This window comes from Glycine soja, chromosome 11, assembly GCF_004193775.1.
Source record: "Glycine soja cultivar W05 chromosome 11, ASM419377v2, whole genome shotgun sequence".
Taxonomy (NCBI): Eukaryota; Viridiplantae; Streptophyta; class Magnoliopsida; order Fabales; family Fabaceae; genus Glycine; species Glycine soja.
In genome coordinates this window covers 8,857,463-8,880,228 of record NC_041012.1, presented here as the reverse complement: position 1 = coordinate 8,880,228, position 22,766 = coordinate 8,857,463, and the positions used below count along the sequence as shown (strand labels likewise).

The 22,766-nt window shown below is 34.4% G+C and overlaps 4 protein-coding genes across 4 annotated transcripts; all 4 read right to left on the bottom strand.

Annotated features, from left to right (window-relative positions):
- Positions 1-231: 231 nt before the first annotated feature.
- Positions 232-1,343, bottom strand: LOC114373606. The gene has a single exon (XM_028331104.1). It carries the CDS (start codon positions 1,212-1,214, stop codon positions 360-362), a length of 855 nt encoding a protein of 284 aa, XP_028186905.1. The 5' UTR covers positions 1,215-1,343; the 3' UTR covers positions 232-359.
- Positions 1,344-8,925: 7,582 nt separating this feature from the next.
- Positions 8,926-10,141, bottom strand: LOC114375888. The gene has a single exon (XM_028333750.1). It carries the CDS (start codon positions 9,906-9,908, stop codon positions 9,009-9,011), a length of 900 nt encoding a protein of 299 aa, XP_028189551.1. The 5' UTR covers positions 9,909-10,141; the 3' UTR covers positions 8,926-9,008.
- Positions 10,142-12,042: 1,901 nt separating this feature from the next.
- On the bottom strand, positions 12,043-13,169 carry LOC114375528. Its single transcript, XM_028333319.1, has one exon. It carries the CDS (start codon positions 12,605-12,607, stop codon positions 12,155-12,157), a length of 453 nt encoding a protein of 150 aa, XP_028189120.1. The 5' UTR covers positions 12,608-13,169; the 3' UTR covers positions 12,043-12,154.
- A 7,016-nt stretch (positions 13,170-20,185) lies between these two features.
- LOC114377473 lies at positions 20,186-22,717 on the bottom strand. Its single transcript, XM_028335999.1, has one exon. It carries the CDS (start codon positions 21,176-21,178, stop codon positions 20,300-20,302), a length of 879 nt encoding a protein of 292 aa, XP_028191800.1. The 5' UTR covers positions 21,179-22,717; the 3' UTR covers positions 20,186-20,299.
- Positions 22,718-22,766: the final 49 nt, after the last annotated feature.

The following is a 22,766-nucleotide window of genomic DNA, read 5'->3' as shown; positions in this document are numbered from 1 at the left end:
ATTTTATTTTTCCCATAAAGAAGAAATAGCACTTGATTAAAAGATATGATTAGCAACATGGCATCGGTACCTGTAACAAGTCTACAAATGAAAAATAAACAATAGACTATAACATCTATAGGTGGATTAAATGAAACGAAAATGTTACTGAGCAATGGATTATCTTTTTGTGACTATGGAAGTGAAAAAAGTATGTGCTGTTGAGGGTAAACAAAAGAAAAGTAACAATAGTTTGATCCTTAAATAATAGTATGTATTCAGTAAAATATAAACAGATTTAATCACATTCATGTACAGTTATGATTGTGTGACACTCATGGGGGAAAATTGAGTGCACAAAAATCATATAGATACTATGATTAGTGGTTGAAGATGTTAAGAAGGGAAACCCTGTTTCTAATTAATTTTCTTGAGAGCTGATCAACTCCTATCTCTAGATCTTGAATGCACAGCTCCAAATTTTCCATATGACTTTCAAAATTCTCAATAGATGAAGGCTTGAGACTGATGAGAGACTGCAAAGCTGCATCCACCTTTTCAAATTCATTTGTGTTTGATTCTTGAGAGTCACACATTACTCTTTTTGGCTGCATCAACTTGGATATTGCTGACCATCTGCTGTGCTTTGAGTGTCCTTTTGGGCCAGAGATGAACAGTAGCATTTGTTCTAATGAGCTCAGGGTGATTGCTTCTGCTTCATTCAAGAAGCTGAGCATTGGTGAAGTGTTTTTGTCCTTTTGCTTCAAATTTTCCAGGGCCTTTCGAATTTGCTTCTTCATCTTCTTTCTCACAACCAAGTATTTTGCACCTTCAATCGTGAATCCAATTTCATTGTTTTTCTTTCTTCGGATAACTGAAACTAAGTCGCACATGCTCTCCTTTGATTGCAGAAGGCACTCTTTGGCTGTATTACAGATATCTAAGAGCCTAAGAGACTGTTCTAGTAGGTCATCAACACATTTATCGTTGCACTCTCGTGCTAAGACTTGTTGTTCGATTGGCAATTGAAGCAACTTATCAGTGTAGTCATGCAAATCCAGCATGTCATTAAGTTTGTGGCACACTGAAGATGATGACAATGAAGAAGTGGCTTCAGAACCCCTCAATCTTTGCAATTGCTCCTCAAATTGTGATACAAGAGGGTGAGCTGCGGCGGGAAAGCTGTTTCTGCGAAGATGTAGTGAGCTTTGGGTTTTCTTTTCAATGGCTACCATTTTTTCTTCTTAGGAAACAGATGGGTAGAAGGTAATGCGTAGAGTGTTTCAATGCCTGGCCTGTGGTTGGCTTTTGCATTATATATAGCAAATGAAGAAACAGATTATGGGAGACAAGAGGAACTTTTTTTTCCTCAAATGTCACCTAATGAGTATGCAATTATATCATCTTGATTTGGATCTCAGCATCCTCCCCCATTATGCACAATGCATCCAAGTCATCCCTGATTTTTTTACTTGTGAATTGGGAATCACATGGATTCTTGCAAAGTGGCATATCTTGACAATATAATAGTTACGCTGTTTGATGCATGCATTGTAATGGGAGCTTCTGTCTGGAGGATGAGCGGAGCTGTTTCCTAACATAACTGAATTTCAGTCTATAAAATATTGAATTGTCTACCTGCAACAGGACAGATTAATGACAAGAGGGCTCTTCATCTTTAGATACTAATATATTGGTCACTTTCTGGTGGCGATGTTTATGCAGTGTCCCCATATCATTACCTATTAATTAATCCTCTCTTGCCACCATTTTCTAAGTTGTAAGTTGCCTGTCTCATTAACATGTGAAAAACTAATTGATGCAATTATGCAAATAGTCAGATAGCTCAGAAGTATTCTCAACAAGTGGTATATCAAAATTTTAAAAATAAAAGAATTGAAGTATTTAAAATTTCTTCACTCATCCAAACACACTCTAAGAATTTTTTTTTAAAGATATTCCATTTGAAGAATCACTTTCTACCTATGATCCATACATTCAGAAACTCATTTTCAATATCTATTTTTTATCGGTTAATTGTTAATTTTGTTAGCTTTGTTAGTTTTCATATTTAAAATTAAATTAAAATTGATGTATGGTATTTTTTTAATTAATATTTAATACCATCACCAAAAAATTTCAATTTTGATATATTTTTTATTTAATTCTTTTTGGATCTCATGTTCAGATCCATCCCGCCAAAAAATAAGGCAATAAAATCTAGTTTGATTCAGGATCTGGGCTGACCGGCATATGTAAGTAGGCATGGGCTAGGTTAGAGCCCTATCTTCCTGCTCCATATATCTCAACTTACACCCCCTTTTAAGTTTAAAATAAACTTAAATCTCCAAAATATCCTTATCACTCTAACCTCTTCCCCGACCACTACAACCTCTGAGCACAACATCTTTCCGAAGTTTTTGAATAGGTATGATTTTTTATATTTATTTTGGTGATGTATTCTTTCTTGAATACCCATTCCAGAAAGATTGTTGTGTTATAGAATGAGAAATCCATAAAGTTTGCATTTATGTGGAGGTTCTAGATTACATGATTTGTGATATTATTGTGTTTGGAACACCTTATGGATTAGTTGTGGCATTCCAGAAAACTTATTTTGAAAGAGATACAACAATATTACATATTGTGTGATTCAGAACCTCCTAAGAAATGCAAACCTTATGGATTTCCCAATCCATACTCTAGACTTTTTGTTCTGAAATACATGCGTTGTGATAAATTTTGGATTCAGATTAATTGTGACAGTTCATAACACCTATTCTGAAAAGAGATACAATAATATGACGAGTCATGTGATCTAGAACCTCACAAAATTGCAAGCCTTACAGTTTCCCAATCCATGACACATTTAGTGAATAAATTATGGAAGGGAGGGAATTCTAGAATGTAAAACCTTCTTTCTAGAATACATGGAAGGGAGGGAGGGTTAGACTGACATGTGAGGGGTATTTTTGGTGTTTAGGTTTATTTTAAAGTTAAAGGGGGGTGTAAGGTGAGATTTAGAAAGTGTGGGAAGAAGAGGCCCCAAGTTGGCGGCTATGCTTTCTTTTGGGCTGAGAGGTTAGCCCAATAATTTGCAACAGGACCCACTGGGAGTGCTTTCACTCAAATGTCACCTAATGAGAGTGCAATTATATATGTCAGCTTCCTGGCGATGCTTCTCGTGCATTAATCTTCCAACTCATCCTTCAATTTTATAACCTACTAATCACACGGACAATTTATTGAAAATTATAGCATCTTTGCAGGTTGCTAATGAATAATGATGATATATGAACTGAATTAGGAATATTGGGGACACCGCAAAGCATACATATCTAATAATTTAAAATACACTTCCTAGCTGTCAATCTCAAAATAATGGTTATGTTTTGCTGTCCCCAATTCCATATCTACTAATTAATAAATATTATTATACATGCACGTTATATTTAATGATAATATGCTAATTCAATTGTCCTCTTTGCATGAACACAACTAGCTTATTTTTCATTATCCTTAGAATATAAAACTTGAGAACATGTGCAGGCATTAGGTTTTGATTTAATCATCAACCTAATCGCAGTTTTATGATTAACAGATAGGATATGCGTTCACATTGACCTTGAGTATCGTGTGGGTTCTTCAGCATTTGATTTGCAGAAGTTTTAAATTATATATTTTACTCCTCCTACTTCTCTTTCATCCTTTAATTCTGTTTATCCCAGAGAGAAGAAATAAAACTTGATTAAAAAATGTAATTAGCAACATGGCATCTGTACATGTAACATGATGAAAAATAAATAATAGACTATACTATCTATAGGTGGACTAAATAAACAGAAAACGTTACTAAGCAGTTGCTTTTCTTCTTTTGTGACTGTAGAAGTGAAAATGTTTGTTTAATGTTTTATCTTCTCTTTCCTTTCACTTCATTTAATGGTGACCATTTGGAATAAAAAGGGAACTTGAAAGATGAGATGCTGAGGGAACCGGACAAAATAGGTTGAAGCTGAAGTAACAATAGTTTGATCCTTAAATAACATGTATTCAGTAAAATATAAACAGATTTAATCACATTCATGTACAGTTATGATTGTGTGACACTCATGGGGGAAAATTGAGTGCACAAAAATCATATCGATACTATGATTAGAAGTTGAAGATGTTAAGAAGGGAAACCCTATTTCTAATTAATTTTCTTGAGAGCTGATCAACTCCTATCTCTAGATCTTGAATGCAAAGCTCCAAATTTTCCATATGACTTTCAAAATTCTCAATAGATGAAGGCTTGAGACTGATGAGAGACTGCAAAGCTGCATCCACCTTTTCAAATTCATTTGTGTTTGATTCTTGAGAGTCACACATTACTCTTTTTGGCTGCATCAACTTGGATATTGCTGACCATCTGCTGTGCTTTGAGTGTCCTTTTGGATCAGAGATGAACAGTAGCATTTGTTCTAATGAGCTCAGGGTGATTGCTCAGGGTGATTGCTTCTGCTTCGTTCAAGAAGCTGAGCATTGGTGAAGTGTTTTTGTCCTTTTGCTTCAAATTTTCCAGGACCTTTCGAATTTGCTTCTTCATCTTCTTTCTCACAACCAAGTATTTTGCACCTTCAACCGCGAATTCCAATTTCATTGCTTTTCTTTCTTCGGAGGTGTGACAGTTTCTACCCCGACATACATATAAATAAATAAAACATATAAAAATACAGATAAACAAATTCACGTGGATAAAAAGTTCACATTCACTTTATTATTACCAAATAAAACTTATCAAAAACATATCTGGCTCAAAACAAGACTGTCAAAGTTTACAAATGAAGTTTTGTTAAATCGTAAAGTAAAATAACTATCATGCAATTAAAATAAAAACTCATCCCCAATGTCGCATCCTATTAGAGCATTGTATCACAACATCCTTTAGCACAGGTTCTTTAAAGTCATCCACTTAGTCATCTACTCCCACGAACACAAGGTTCGAGATCATCATAAGATCCAAACACAAATAACACATAGGGAGTGAGTTATCACATTTCTAAAAAAAAAATAAACAAAGACATGCTCAAAATAAATTATAAAAATATTTATAACATAGTTCAACTTAATACAGTCCACGTCACTTCATCACTTTATCATTTAAAATTCATTTTTCAATCACCAATCGCATTACACATGAATCATACACTCAGGTCAAGATGTAATAACACCCATCAATTTTATAATAAACAATTAGCAGACGTTATGCAATAATTATACTAAGACTCAAGCCTATATATGCAATGTGGTATCATGTCACTGAAAAACTACACTGGAGTGCTTAAAAGTACACAACAAGACACACCACACAATGGGTATGTCAAATCACTCTCACTAAGTAAAATCATAAGGTGACCAGTCAAAGTTACTCTATTTTGCGAGAATATTCCAACCATATGGGATCAACATAGGCTTAAAAGAGCACTTAAACCGAGTATCTTTACCCTCAAGGCCTAGACTCCGAAGAATTTGTTAGGGTCTCACCTTCCTGATTCAGGTCTAACCCCTAAAACAATTTTTGCACGCAGACACTGCTCACGAATTATACAATACCCACGACCTCACACTCTGTTTCAAACACGTTTAACACATTGCGTTACAATTTAATACTTTAGGTCCCTTACTAGGAATCCTACATTTTTTCTTTAACACTGTGCATAAACATTTTTCTCAAGGTAAACACTAGTCAGCTTATTGTATAATTCACAGCTCACAACACAAGTATTGTCACATCAAGTGTTAACCACACACTTATTCACAACCAAATTTCATGTTCACAATTTTAACATATCACAATGTCACAATCCACCATCACATGTTTAGGTGTATCTCACAAATTAATACATATTCAATTTATTCATTACACACAATTTCAATTAAAATTTCATGATCCCAATATACGAAAATAAAATCCCTCAAACAATTTCACATAATCATATAGGAAGAATTACAATACAATAAACATCCAAAAACAAACCTCAATTTGATCCTCTAAAGATCCTACACATGTTTATTTTAATCCCAATTGCGATAAACTCATCTCTTACCTCTAAACGGGCTCACGGGTGTAGTCTAATAGTGATAGCGACATTTCTAGCGATTCTGTGAGACTCTTCAAGTTTTTCCTCTGATTGTTCTGTTAGGATTTTCAAGTGTTACAGAGAAGAAGAAGAAATTGTAGCCTTCATTTCACTATCAAAGGGCAACACTAATTTTTCTCTGCAAAAATATTATTTCGCAAATTCCAACGTTGAAAATGTGTTCCAAAGGTAGTGTCCAAATTTCACAAACATTATCTCAAAAATACCAACGGTGGATGTGTGTGAAAATAAGTTCTAAATCTTGTGTTCAAATTTTACAACGATCCAACGGTTAACGAGTCCAAAATTATTGTTTTACTGAGATAGATTTGGATGTATGCGGAAAAAAGAGAGAGTTTTGGAAGATGATAAAAGAAAAATGGAGTTCAGAGGAGTCTAGAGACGTGTATTAAAGGTAAAAAGTGACCTATTACGACTAAGATACTTTAAACCTATTATTTACTCTATTTTTTTTATTTTATCATTTTATATAAAGAAAATTTATTTTACTCCCTCTTAAATAAATAAATAACTTTTTTATAAAAATATATATTTATTTTATTTACTTTAAAATTATTATTTTAATTAACAAAATTATTTTTCTTATTTATTTAATTATAAAAAATTTATTATTTTTTTAAAATTTTATTTATTTTAAATAAAATTTTTAATTTATTTTATAAAAAATGGGATGTTTGAGGATGACCAACATTAAGTCGCACATGCTCTCCTTTGATTGCAGAAGCACTAACAGATATCCAAGAGCCTAAGAGACCCTTCTAGTAGGTCATCAACACATTTGTCATTGCACTCTTGTGCCAAGACTTGTTGTTCGATTGGCAATTGAAGCAACTTATCGGTGTAGTCATGCAAATCCAACGTGTCATTAAGTTTGTGGCACACTGAAGATGATGACAATGAAGAAGTGGCTTCAGAACACCTCAATCTTTGCAATTGCTCCTCAAGTTGTGATACAAGAGGGCAAGCTGTTGCTGCGAAGATGTAGAGAGCTTTGTGTTTTCTTTTCAATGGCTGCCATTTTTTCTTCTTAGGAAACAGATGGGTAGAAGGTAATGCGTAGAGTGTTTCAATGCCTGACCTGTGGTTGGCTTTTGCATTATATATAGCAAATGAAGAAACAGATTATGGGAGACAAGAGGAACTTTTTTCCCCTCAAATGTCACCTAATGAGTATGCAATTATATTATCTTGATTTGGATATCAGCATCCTCCCTATTATGCACAATGCATCCAAGTCATCCCTGATTTTTTTACTTGTGAGTTGGGAATCACATGGATTCTTGCAAAGTGGCATATCTTGACAATATAATAGTTCATGCTGTGTGATGCATGCATTGTAATGGGAGCTTTTGTCTATCATAATTGTCTTTCAGTCTATGAAATTGTCTACCTACAACAGGACAGATTTACGACAAGAGGACTCTTCATCTTCAGAGACTTATTGGGCACTTGTTGGTGCCAATGTTTATGTAGTGTCCCCAGCTCAATACATATTAATTAATCCTCTTCTGCTACCATTTTGTAGGTTGTAACTTACCTGTCTCATTAACACGTGAATAACTAATTAATGCAAATTGTTTTGCTTTTTTTTTTTTGGTGAATTCAAATTGGTTTTCTGAATTTCACATTAATTTTTTTTCAGAATATTCTTTTTTCACAAGTGGAGGTAACTAGTAATTTATTGTTGCCTTTTCTTTTGATCCTGTGATTTGAAAATTAACAATGACAGCTCAGAAATCATGTACTCGCTGCTTTCTTACCATTTTTATCTTTTTGTTTGTAATTGGAAAGCTCATGCCTTCTTCCATAGGTTTGTGCCATTCTCTCCACAGGACTAATTGGTAGCTTAGGACAAGGTCTGTGCAACTCAGATTATTGTAGATTGGTATACGTTGGAGGAGACTTGTGGCCCGGGTTTTAAGTTTCATCTGCCTTTTGCCACTCACAGTATACATTAAAATTGAGAGTCAACATTATATTTACCTACAGGTGTATGCAGCTGAAGACTTCTTTTCTTGAGTCTTTGATTGAAAAGGAGTTTTTGAATGCATATTTGGAGTTGGACAAGACCAGAAACTTTAGGGATGTGAAGTTTCTTTGGCATCTCACCTATCAAACAATTATCAGTATCAACCATTAATATCTCAATGTTATAGGTTATGTCTTCAATATCATTTTATCCTTATTCTAATTGTGAAATATAAGTGGAAGCAACAATTCAGACTATTAGCTTAACAGAGCTTGTTGTTCAACCTCCGAAATATATGGTTAAAAATACTCTCACTCTAAGTACTAAAGAATTTTCTTTTTCAATCTAAAATTCTAGATATGAAGAGAGTGGACTATTTGAAACACCTTCCTCCATAAGCATGGAGATCTCTTAAGTTATGTTTGATGTAACAACATGGAGTTTTGGTTGTAGGGTAATGATTTTGTATGGGCAAAGGAGATAATAATGACTTCTTCAGGCACTCTGATCAAATAAGAGAGCTTGATATCACAATAGTTCTGTGAGAAATTTGAAAGATACTTGATGCACAAAAGGCTATAAGCACTTTATTTAAGGGTTTGTAATTATCAAAATCAACGATACAATTACAAGGTCATTTAACCATGGGACTAACAGTACAAAAGGATATAGAAAAAATTAAAAACACCACTGTTTTCTGATAACCATATTAGATATGATATAGAAAATGCTTTTCAATTTGATATGGAAAATGCATTAAAATGCAAAAACTATGCCAAGTCATATTCACAAAGAAAGAGTTACTGAGGAAATAAACAACATACGGAAAAAAAAGAGTAGAGAAAGAAGTTCATCTAAAACTGAATATTAGAAGCCAATTTCATTGACATAATTACAAAAACATTCCCACCAATGTACAATTAGTGATTGAGGATGTTAAGAAGGGAAACTCTAATTTTGATAAAACGTTTAAAAAGAGTTTCAAGTCCTTCCACAAAGCCCTGAATGACTGACTCTAGATCTTCCAGTTGGTTCTGCAAATGACTGATACTGTCTGCCTTTCTTGTCATGTGAAACACAAACGATTGCAATGCAGCATCTACATTGGAAAACTCATTCGGATCTGATTCTTGTGTGGTAGTAGTAACCTTTTTGTTATGCATTAGTTTGGAAACCAAAGACCATTTGCTAGGTTTGGATTGTGCTGGTCCAGAGATGAAGTTCAGCAGTGACTCCAATATGGAAAGAGTGATCACTTGCACATCTTTGAACAAGCTAGCCAAGGTCACGGTCGGGTTGTCCTTGTTGCTTGGAGGGAATTTTGCTTTCTTCACAGTTGCCTGCAAATTCTCCAATGCTTTTAGGATTGCCTTCTTTATTACTTTCCTAGAGGCCAAAAATTTTCTGACCTCAGCTGCCACCTCCATTTCCCCTCCCCTCTTTCTTCTCATAATTGATTGAAGTTCACGTGCGCATTCCTTCATGTGAAGTAGAGAATCCTTTGCTACAGTACATACATCTAGGAGCCTTAACGATCCGTCCAAAAGCTCATCTACCCACTTCTCTTGACGCTCTTGGACTAGTACCTCTTGAGTAAGAGGCAGTCGAACCAGCTTTTCGATGCAATCATGCAAAGTCTGCAAGCCAGTTAGTTTGTGCCTGAACAATGACGACGAAGAGGAAGTTGAATTATCAGAAGGCGAAGCCTCTAAACTTCCCAAGTGTTGATTGCATTGTAGAATAAGAGGGTGTTGTCTGCAGGGAAGGCTCTTTGAGCGAGATTGGTGATGAGATTTTGGGCTAAAGGGAGTGAATGTCATTTTCTCATAGAAGAGAAAGGCTATAAGGCTTTGTTTGAGGTTGACTCTTTACAATCGAGTCTTTGGATATACCTTCCTTCCACTGAGATTGGTTCAATATATATTGGGGAGTTCGGGAGACAGAAGGAATCAAATATTAACAAAAATCCAAAAGGGCTAACTGATTCAGATTCAGATTTATCGAAAATCTCAGTAATGTTAATGCAATGTCTCTTTGCATAGGAACACTACAACTCAGGACTTTTTTTTTTTTTTTGCAGTCATCCGTATTGGTGTTATCAAGCATTATACTCACGAGTGGCATTTGCCTGATTGATATATAGGTCTTTCTTCATTGCAATAAATGCAGATATAAAATTGTCTTTTGCAAATAGATAACCTTAAATGCAAATCATCAGTTTCATATGAATCGCTTGCGGATTATAAAAGAACTAATATTGTAGTACAGATTAGCAACTGCTCGGAACACAGGAAACTAATAATTAATGAATCATATAAGGTACTGACAAGTGACAACTAATTGGCTTTTCGTTCCCTCGTTACAGGAAGACAAAAATCACGTTGTTCATTGAATTTCAACACATGAAATAAAAGAACATGTGCAGACACTTTGTTTTGACAATTGTTTAATCATCAACCTAATTGCACTTGTTATCTTGACAGCGGACTATGTATGGATTCAATTTCTAACTGACTTTGAATCCCATGTGGGAATTATAATTGATATGAGGGGTTGCTAATTAAGTAATCCTTCGTTTTATATACTTTTTTATTGCTGAAATGAGAAATAAATGTTCATTTAGAGATAGGAATGGAAACAACGTGATCGAATATCCAGAAATACTGGATTTGAAATGGGTTATACAGTTTATATATAGAGGCATTATATATATATATATATATATATATATATATATATATATATATATATATATATATATATATATATATATATATATATATATATATATATATATATATATAGTATTCAATAGGACTCCTCTCCATTCAACTTTAGTCGGCAACTTGGCATATCAGGCATCGGCCATTGGGTTGTTTATGCATTACAGTAGAAAAAAAGGTTTATTTTCGAATCAATATAACTTCATACTTAGACCGCCTCCATTATGTTGTTGCTAGTAAATACAACTATTTTAGGTTTTGGATCTTTTAAACTATTCCCGCAAGAGGTCTGGACCCATTTTTTTATGATCCTTCGATAAAAAGATTCATAAAAAGGAGGTAGAACCAATAAAGAGTGATTTTTCGATTCATCCGTGGAGTTAAATAACTCATTCAAGAAATGTTTTTGATCCAATCCGAAGGAATCAATAGAAAAAGCAAATCCCTTATTATACACCAGATCCGGTTTGATTATTGATAGAGTGAATAGATCTGTCATTTCTTGAAATATCTCTTCTGATTCAAAATCGTGGTGTAACGTGTTACAACTAAATTAAGAAAAAAAATACAATTTCACTTTGAAGCTTGCTTTAAATTTCACATTTTCACTTTCTTCTATCCATTAAATCAAGCAAACACAATTTAGACCTAGGAAAGAATTTCTAAAGAAAGAAAGAAACTTAGTAGGGGAGAAAAAATCAGAAAAATTCACATCTATATAAAACTTTGGTACTCACTTTCTTCTGTCCATTCGTTAATCAAGCAAACACAATTCAGACATAAGTAAGAATTTGAAAAGAAAACAAGAGACAAAGAAAGAAATCAAGAAACCAAGCAAGCAAGAAAGAAAGCATGATTGCAAGAATGAGAGCAAAAAAAAAAAAGCAAGCAAGAAACTTAGTAATCGGGAAAAGAATGATAAATTCAAATCTATATACAACTGTGGACTCACTTTCTTTTATCCATTCAATCAAGCAAACACGAGTTAGACATAGGCAAGAATTGGCAAAGAAAGAAAGCGAAAAGGTAAACAAAAAAGAAAAGGAAAGAAGAAAGAGAAAGAGGACAAAGCAAATAAGAAAGAATGAAAGAAAATTCTCAACAGATAAAGAATGAAAGCAAGAAAGAAAGCAAGTAAGCAATAAAGAAAGAAAGAAAGAAGGCAAGCAAGAAAGAAAGAGAGCGAGAAAGAAAGAAAGAGAGAGAGAGAGAGAGAGAGAGAGAGATGGGCTATAATTTGATCCTTTGATAATATTGTATTCAGTATCAAGTTTTAATCACATCTATGTATAACTGAGGGACAAAAAGTGAACTTCTGTTCAACATTTAGATTTTTTCTCTAACTAGTGGCTGAAAATGTTAAGAAGGGAAACTCTTGTTCTAATGAGTTGCCTTGAAAGGTGTTCAACACCTACTTCTAGATCTTCAATCCATGTCTCCAAATTTTCCATATGGCTGTGAAAATTCTCCACAGATAAGGTCTTGTGACTGATGAGAGATTGCAAAGCTGTGTCCACCTTTACAAATTCATTTGTGTCTGATTCTTGAGGGTCGCAATTCATTCTATCAGACTGCATCAGCTTAGAGATTATTGACCATCTTCTCTGCTTTGATTGCCCCTTGGTGTCAGAGACAAACACCAACAAAGATTCTAGCAACCTCACAGTGGCTGCTTCTACTTCTTTTAAGATGCCAAGGATAAACAAAGACTCAGTATTATTGCTCGAGGAAGAAACCATTAACTCATTTTTCATTCCTTTCAAATTGCCTAAGGCCTTTTGAATTGCCTTCTTCATCTTTTTCCTAAATGCCAAGTATTTTCCACCCTCAACTGCAAATTCAGTGTCAGCACCCTTCCTTCAATAACTGACTGAACCATGTGAATGCTTTCCTTTGATTGCAAGAGGCAATCTTGGACTGTACTACTGATATCAAGAAGCCCCAGAGACCCTTCTAATAGGACATCAACCCACTTGTCACTGCATTTGTGTGCAAAGGCTTGTTGGGTAGTGGGCAACTGAAGCAACTTATCAGCATAGTCATGCAAATCCTGCAAGCCAATTAGTTTTTGGCTTATCAAAGATGATGACAAAGAAGTGCTGGTGGCTTCAGAGTCCTTCAATCTCCGCAAGTTCTCCTCGAATTGTGATACAAGTGGGTGAGGTGCAGAGGGTAAACTGTTGCACCTAATGTGCAGAGAGTTCTTTGAGCTTGTTTCCATTTAATCTCGTTGGAGAAGAAAATAGAGGGATATAGGAAGAGGAGATGATATGCACAATTTGATCCGAAGTCTGAGTTTTAGTGTTTGGCATCTGCTCCATATATAGCAAATGAATTGAGGGAGACAAATAGAATATTTCTGTTCCTAGATGTCACAAAATGGGCTAGCAATTATAGCATATTGATTTGAATCTCAGATCTATGATGGTATTGTTTACTCCATGCTTCCTACTCACCAGGCTTCCCAACTCACGTCTAAATATTTTTACTTGAGCATCACATGGTTGTTTGAAAATGGTATCTTTTGCAGGTTGCTGATAAAAAAATTGTAACTTCGTGGAGCATGCATTGTGATGGAAGCTTTTGTCTGGAGGTGGAGAAACTGCTTTTATTCTTAAACAGCATTGAGTCTACAAACGTGTCTGCTCAATTAGAGACAACACGAATTTTCAACTTCAGATATGAAACATGGACTTAAAAGATGCAAGCCACACGTACCACAAAGAAGGTGCAGGCACCAAACAATATTTGATGAAAAGGAGCTTGCTTGGAAGGGAAGTATGCAATGCAGGTAAGTATGCAACATAGACATTACACTTTATTTTGTTTCCTAAATGAAGGAGATAAATTATTCAATAGGGTTTTTCTGTTTTGGTCTAGTCACATGCACTGTTGCAGATCAGAAAACATGTAGCATATATTTTGTTAAGTTGCTTATATATGGATCAGTTGTTGACTTGCCTTTGCAATTACATGGTTGGAGTTTGAAGACATTGGTGAACTCATGAAACGTCCAGTAGTTGTTGGCTTGGAGCTTGTCTACATAGAGCATCCAAGCATAAAAAGTAAAAGCCAATCAATTTAAGATACAGAAAAATAAAGAGCAACAGAAACAAACTGTAATCCTCTACAATATCCACCAACCAATCAACCAAAACACTCCTCATATCAGCATTAACTGAAGAGGAAAAGGATGTTCACAGTTTCACAGGTTTACATGTTCTGAAGAGAAAGTGTAGTTTTGTTGAAGGATCATCATCAACTAATGGAGTTGTGTCTTGTTCAAATACAAATAGTATTCAAATTAAATACTCAAATTGTTCCTCCAAAGATACCAGGGATATCATCAAGTTGGTCTTCCATAGATTTTGGACATCCATTAGGTTCTTTGTTGTGTAAAATGAAACAAGCATAATTAGGGATTAAATTGATGTCAAAATATACATTATGTGGAGAAATTGATATTCATTTTAAACATTACAAGTTCAAATTAAATTTGACAAAAAATTCAGGACTACCCTGATATCCCTTATATATTTGGAAGATCAATTTGAGTATTTATATTTAGTCTAGTCTTTATTTTACCCTCTTTCACTTGAAGTTGGGGAGTGAAAAAAATGGAAAATTGAAAGATGAGATGTTAGTGAGAGCATATTAAAGGAAGAAAAGGGAGAATAAAAATGACTATAATTAATTTGAACAGATAATATATATTTAGTAACACAACAATTGATCTAATTACGATACATTTTTACAACCATTAGACACTGGGGAAAATTGGATTTGGGTGTTCACAGTAATCATATATGGTTTTTCTCAGACTAGTGGTTGAAGATATTGAGAAGGGAAACTATGATTCTAATTAGTTGCCTTAAGAAGCGTTCAACTCCTACTTCTATATTCTGAATGCACATATCCAAATTTTTTACATGGTTTAGAAAATTAACTTCCGTCACAAAGCTTGTGATTGATGAGAGAGGCTGCAAAGCTGCATCCACCTTTACAAATTCATTTGTGTCTGACTCTTGAGAATCACATCCCACTCTATTAGGCTGCACCAACTTGGATATTACTGACCACTTACTCTGCTTTGGTTGTCCCTTTGAGCCAGTGACAAACAGCAACAAAAATTCTAATGTGCTCACAATGACTACTTTTGATTCTTTTAAGATGCTAAGCATGATCAAAGTCTCATTGTCTTTGTTTAAGGAGGTAACAATTTGCTCATCCTTGATTCCTTTCAAAATTACTAAGGCTTTTCGAATTTCCTTCTTCATATTCTTTCTAGATGCCAAGTATTTTCCACCTTCAATTGTGAAGCCAGTTTCAGCACCTCTCCTGTGAATAAATAGCTATACTGTAGAAATCCAAGAGCTTCAGAGACCCTTCTAGTAGTTCATCAATCCATTTGAGTGCAGTCATGCACATCCTGCAATACAATGAGTATTTGGCTTATTGAAGACGATGACAAAGAAGAGGAGGATTGAGAATCCTTCAATCTATTCAAATGATCCTCAAATTGTAGCACAAGGGGGTGAGGTGCAATAGGCAGGCTGCTGCTGCGAAGATGCAGAGAACTCTTTGTATTTGTTTCCTAGGTTGCCACCTTCTCTACTTCGCAAAAAGAATTCTAGGAAATGATATTTACAAGTTCTGAACTTTGGAGATGTAGATTATAGAATATGAAAATTTGACATGTCTCTGCTCCATTATATATTAAATGAATCAAAGGAGACAAGAAGAATATTTTTCTTTGGAAATGTCACCAGGTTGGTATGCTAACTCTATTGTGATTTCATTTATAGAGCTGCCACACAACATTGTTTAGTCCATGTTTCCCAAACACCAAACTTCCCAACTCATCCTTCAAAATTTGACTTGAGAATCACATGAATGCATCTTGCATAGATGGGATGGGATATGAAGACGAGCCATTGTGGACTTAGCATCATAATTGAGTCTTCTATCTGTAGGAGGAGGAGCTGTTTCTATTTGTAATACCAACTATTCTCAACTTGCCTGCCAACAAAAATGAGTCAAGGATAAAAGGAATCTTTTTCCATATTCAATCTTCTGATTTCAGTGGCTGGCCATACCTGGATGGGCATGTTCATGCATTGTTTTCAATTTTCTATATCAAGTAGTAACTACTGAATCTTTAAGTACTCGCACATATGCCAAAAAAAAAACGTTGTGAATCAAGAATTTTGAGAAGGAAAAGTTGATCCAACGATTGAGTGTTCAAATACAAGGAATGCTACAGCCTGTCAATGTCAACTAGGGAAATGGACAAATTGCGCACTTTGATTATATTCTACCAGTGTTACAAAGTCCTAATAATCAATGTTATATTTCTTAGTATTGTACACTTGGACTAGGGAAAACGATAAGACGACCAAAAATCTCTTACTAATACTAAATCACAGTTCAGTCTCAGTCATTAGATTAAGAATATTAAATTAACAAGTAAAAAGTTAGTAACTACTGTCAAAAAAAAAAAGTTAGTAACTCCTGATTTGCAGTGTGATTTACTGTTCATAAAATGATAACATATGTTATCATAGCAACGTCTTTGATTAGTCAGTGATTCATGCACACGTGATTCTTTTGTATTCTCACCCACAGACTGCATTTTTTAATCAAAGGCAACCGTGTGAATAGCTGAAGTTGTAAAAAAAATTGTCAACAATTTTTCTCGGCCACTCCCACATTGCAATAGTTTTCTCCATTGTTGTCACAGATTAGTTTAATACTGAAAACTTTAAATGAAACGTGTGGTATTTACAAGTAAATTAAGAAGAAAAAAATACATATCAAACTGGGAGTAAAATTTCTAAATTAGCAACAACGTGAATGATTATTTCTTAGAAGAAATCTGCACATCCTGTGATAACCATTCATTTCGTCTTGAGAGACCAGCTATTTTTATTTTTTATTTTTTACTTTTTCTCTTATTTAACTCTTGCAGGTATTATTCTAAACCTAATAATCAGGGAGGAAAATAAATAAAAAATCTGGTTCTCTAGCAAAGAGTAAAAATGGAGAAGTGATATAGGGAGGGTTAGAGAAAGATTGACTTATGATCAAATATCTCAATACGTTAACCTTTTTTTTTTCTTTTATACATATATCTACAAGCATGACTTTATCATGGAGGAAAACTTTTTTTTCTTTGACTAGTGGTTGAAGATGTTGAGAAGGGAAACTCTGCTTCTAATTAGGTTGCCTTGAGAGGCATTCAACTCCTACTTCTAGATTCTGAATGCGCATCCCAAATTTTCCATATGGCTTTGAAGAGTATCAATGGATGAAGACTTGTGATCGATGAAAGACATCAAAGCAGCATCCACCTTCTAACATCCCCTTTTTTCATAAAATAAATTTAAAAAAATATTTTATTTAAAAATAAATAGAATTTTAAAAAATAATAGAATTTTTGTAATTAAATAAATAAAAAATAATTTTATTAATTAAAATAATTATTTTAAGATAAATAAATAAATATGTATTTTTAGAATATAAAAAAATATTTTATTTATTTATTTATAAATAATAAAATAGAATTCATTTTTATAAAATAATAAAATAAAATAAAAATAAAATAAATAATAGAGTCAATCTGATTATAAATAGATATATTTGATCTCAGTTTTTTGTATTTACAATATGTTACCCTTACTCCCTCCCCAAATTCGTGTTCTTCTCCCGAACTTGTTTTCATGTATACACTTAAATAGTTCCATCAAAACTATCATCTGGGACTCCTTAACTATTGGATAAATTTAATCACCACCTTCCGAACCCATTCTCGCCCACCGTTGGAATTTACAAAATAATATTTGTAGAGAGAGATGTTCATCACAGAGAGACAGTGAAATAGAGGTTTCAATCTCTTTTCCTTATAACACTTAGAAATCCTAACATAACAACCAGTGAAAAAACTTGAGGTGTCGGAGGTTAGAGATAAGGGATGAGTTTATCACATGAGTCATGTTCTTTGTTTGAAGAACCAACTATCTTGAATCCTTTCAAATTTCCTAAGGCCTTCCGAATTGCTTTTTTCACCTGCTTCCTAGATGCCAAGTATTTTCCACTTGCAATTGTGAGTCCGGCCTCGGTATCATCTCTTCTCCTGCGAATAGCTGACTCAAGTTCATGCATGCTTTCCTTTTGTTGCAGTAGGCAATCTTGAATTGTACAACAAATATCCAAGATCCTCAAAGATCCATCTAGTAGTTCATCAACACATTCATTGCTACATTCTCATGCCAAGGCTTGCTCGGTGATTGGCAATTGGAGAAGCCTATCAGCACACATGCAAATCCTGCAAGGCATTGAGTTTGTAGTTTATCGAAGGTGATGTTGAAGACAAGGCGGCTTCAGAATCCTTTAGTCTGTGCAAATGCTCTTCAAATTGTGATGTAAAGGGGTGAGGTGCAGAGGGCAAGCTGTTGCTGCGAATATGCAAGGAGCTCTTTGTGTTTGTTTCAATGGCTGCCATTTTTTCTTCTGAGAGAAAAGAGGTGGCTCGGTGATAAAGAATACAAGTTGTTCTAAACTTATGGTTAGTACTCCAGTATCTGGTATGTGCTTATGTATTATATATAGCAAAATAATTGAATAGACATGAACAATATTTTTATTTTCAAATGTCACAAAGTGGGTATGCAACTCAATTATTCTTAATTTGGATCTTATCCTTTTAATGCTACCACAGCATTGTTTGTACAATGCTTCCCATGAACCAAGCTTCACAACTCATCCCGCAATTTTTAATTTTGGGAATCACATGAATATTGTTTCTGCTGCAGATGTGATACCATTGTCATATCTCCACCATCATTATAGGTCCAAGATATAAAAACTCAAGCTGTAACAATTTGGGAACACTGCATCAAACATTATAATCAGGATTTTTGTCTGCAGGAGGAGAAGCAGTTCTATTTATAAATAACAATTTGGTTTAAGACATGAATAAAATTGTTTGGGGGTATCTCTTAATCTTCAGAAATCTATGGTTGGTCATATCTGGATTATAATGTTGATGCATTGTGCCCAAGTCATAATTAATTTGTTGATATTTAAGTATATGCATGAATGTAGCTTATGATACCCTGCCCAGCTACAATGCAATAGTAACCACCTTGTATATATTTTATAATTCCTTATCCTATGCATGGTAGTTTGACGCGTATAAACGTGGAATCAATAGAATTTACCAAAGAAGTCTCTTATTTTATGGGTATGAATTACCATACCTAGAAAATAGGAAATGATACTCTGAATCATCGAACTATAATGAAATACACGATCAACCAACATTTATCCAATTTGAAAAAGAGTCAGAAAAAATGGTTTGATCCTCTTATTTTTATTTCTTGAACGGAGAGATCCATGAATTGGGATCCTAATGCATATAGATACAGATGATCCAATGGGAGCAAGAATTTCCAGGAACATTTAGACTATTTCATTTCTGAGTAGAATAGTCGTTTTCAAGTAGTGTTCGATCAATTCCATATTAATCAATATTCGATTGATTGGTCTGAAATTATCGACAAAAAAGATTTGTCTAAGTCACTTTGATTCTTTTTGTCACATAATTGATTACTAGGGATCCCTTGTCATACCATATTTGAGTTTTCAATCCCTTGTCTTACCAACTTATTTTGCAAGTCCTTAATTTAAATCCTCCAACATATACTAGGGATCATGCACAACGAAAGTGATGGATTTATTCCCCTGATTGTATAGAATCATCAATTATGTGGAAGTTCCTGAAATATTATTGCCAAATAATTTTTTTTGTAACACAATTTGAGTTCTGGCGGTGATAATGTATTATGAATTTTGCTGTGCTGTCTTTCTATTATGTAGAAAGATAGCATAAAGAAAGTGCTTATTAATTTATTTGTCCTCATAACAAGAAGACATGCATCAAATGGTTCATTGCATTCACCAAATGAAATTTGAGTCCATGACTTATAATTGAGGCAATAATACATTTTGATTCTTGTTCAACAACCAACTCAATCAGCTTCAATATTGATCCAAAACACCATGTGGGCTCAATACTTGAACTAAATCTATAACGTGGTTGAAGATAATATGCATAGAAACGTCAAGATTGAATTAGACCATAACATTTCTTTAGATAAAAGAAAAAACTGCTTGTTAACCATATTAAACACGTTTTTTTGTAACTTCAATGATTGATTAGTCAAATTATTTAGGCATTAATGCTTTAAACTCCTTAACACCTTTAACTCTTTTGTTGTACTTGTTTCCAAACAAGAGCAGAGTTATCCGCAAAGAAAAATGATATATAATCTATTAGAGGAAAGGAGGGAAAGTGGGGAAAAGAAGGATAAATATAACAGCAAGAATATGAGTGTTGGATAATATATAATCATCAGTAAAATCTTAGTTACACTGATGTACATGTGATACTGATATCTTAGTCAATGCTCAATGAGGTCAAAATGAATTCAGTGATTGTAGATGTTGAGAAGAGAAACTCGTGTCCTAATTAGTTGCCTTTCAAGGCGTTCAATTCCTCCCTCTAGATCCTGAATGCGCAACTCCAAATTTTCCATATGGTTTCGGAAAGTCTCAACAGACATATTACTGCAAGGCTTGTGAAAGAGAGACTGCAATACATTATCCAACTCCTCAAATTCATTTGTGTTTGATTGATCAGAATCACAGTATACTCTATTAGGCTGCATCAACTTGGAGACAATTAACCACCTTCTCTCTTTTGGTTTTCCTCTTGAGCCAGAGATAAAAGATAACAAAGACTCAAGTTGAACCAGAGTGACAGCTTCGGCTTCTTTGAAGTTGCTGATCATTGAAAGTGTCTCATTGTCTGTGTTTGAGGAAGTTAAAATAAGACCATTCTTAAGCCCCTTGAATTTTTCCAAGGCGTTCTGAATAGTCTTCTTTGCCTTCTTCCTTGATGACAAGTATTTGGCCCCCTCAACTTTGAATGCCGCTTCACCACCTTTCCTGCGAACACTTAATTGAAGTCCATTTATGCTTTCTGTTGATTGTAGCAGGACATCCTTGGTAGCACTACATATATCAAGGAGCCTCAAAGACCCTTCTAGTAACTCATCGACCCGTGTTTTGCAGGATTCTTGTGCCAATGCTTGTTGTATGGTTGACAATTGAAGAATCTTATCTGTGCATTCATACAAAGCATGCAAACCATCAAGTTTACTGCTTATCGATGATGATGATGATGAGGTGGCTTCAGAAGCCTTCAATCTGAGCAAGTGCTCATCGTATTGTGAAATGAAATGGTGAGGTGCAGAGGGCACACTATTGGAGCGATTATGCAATGAAGTTTTCATGTTTGTAGCCATTGCAGTCAAATTCCTTTCTTAGACAAGTGAGGCTACAATGATGTACTTGGTGCTACCATATGCTCCATATATATATAGCCAAGTTGTTGAGAGAGACAAGAGGAATAAAGTGTCACAAAGTTGGCATAGAATATAATCATCATGATATGGTTGTCTAGGACACCTTGGTGCTGTCTGTAAACTGCTTCTTCCCTCGCACCATGTTTCCCAGCTCATTGCAAAATTTAAACTCAGGAATCTGCCATACAAGGGGCTATATGAGTGTGCATTCCTAACTTAAACATTTAAAAATCAAAGGGTGCGTGTGAGTGATACACTTAAACTGTACTTTATCAGGTGATGCTTGATGCTTGTTCCCCAAACCCCAGACCACTGACAATTATTATTGTATGAAACGAATATTTTTGTTTTTGTTTTTAGATAAATGGCAGAAAGCTATTACTATGCAAGATTGTTTACAACTACTTTTCTTCTCTGGTTGGTTGTGCACTCTACCTAGATGTCAGATTCATTTGATGGATCTGGACATGGTGACTGCTAATCCAATATACTATAAAAGGTTGAAAATTCTTGAATAGTTTTTCTACATATTCAACCCCTCTTCTTTTGTTTAAGAAATTATCATCATTTCCCTCCTTTGCCCGCCCGCACCGGCGCATTACCTACATAATCGTCACAAGGTGTCGAATTCAGTGGCACAGCGTCAGCATGCATATACATATGCTCATGCAAGAAAAAACTGGCACATATTACTTGGCCAATAATTTTCCAAATTCACTTAACTAACTTCTTAGGACAAACATTGATAGAGAAGGGGAAAAAGCAAAGGAAAAATGGACGCGCGATATTTTGATGTGGTTATGGGGGGTTTTGTAAAGAAAATAACATTTTGCACACATTTTGAGAACATTCATACACCATTTTTTTTACTAATAAAACTGGAAAATCCAAACATAATAACCTTTTCGTTTTTTCAAATTAGTGATATCCAAAGGAAACAAGAAGAAAATGACCAGCAATGACGACTGCGTATGAGATGCATCATTCACTCTAGTCAATGGCAGACTGCATCCAAACAAGGCAGACCAACTTCGCGCATGACTAATTTGACTAGGTCTTCTATCAATTAAGCAAGTTATAATTTATGTTAACTCATTGCTTTCTTCACTTGTTAATGTACAGTTAGCTTTCCTATTTTCATTTGCCATCGTTTTTTTTTTAGGTTTAAGTGGCAGCTAATGTGTGCTTTTACATCTTGAGACACTTTACCTAAGAATAATCTCAGAGACAATCGACTGCAGTCAAGGAGTGGTACATCGGCTATGATATATATTGTCATACTGTGAATTGTTTCCAAGAAAACCATCGTAGTTCAGTCGTGTAAGTACATTAATTAACTATCAAGAGCTGATAGTAAAGTCCTTAAGTTCAGATTGGAAAAAAGTTGAACAAGTTCTCGAAATTGGTTTTACCCCTGTTCAGATAAATAATTTGATCTTAAATAAAATTATCTGAACTCGTGTAGCTTAAAAGTTCATATTGGGAAAAGGTTGAACAATTTCTCAATTGTTTTTACCCCCGTTCGGAT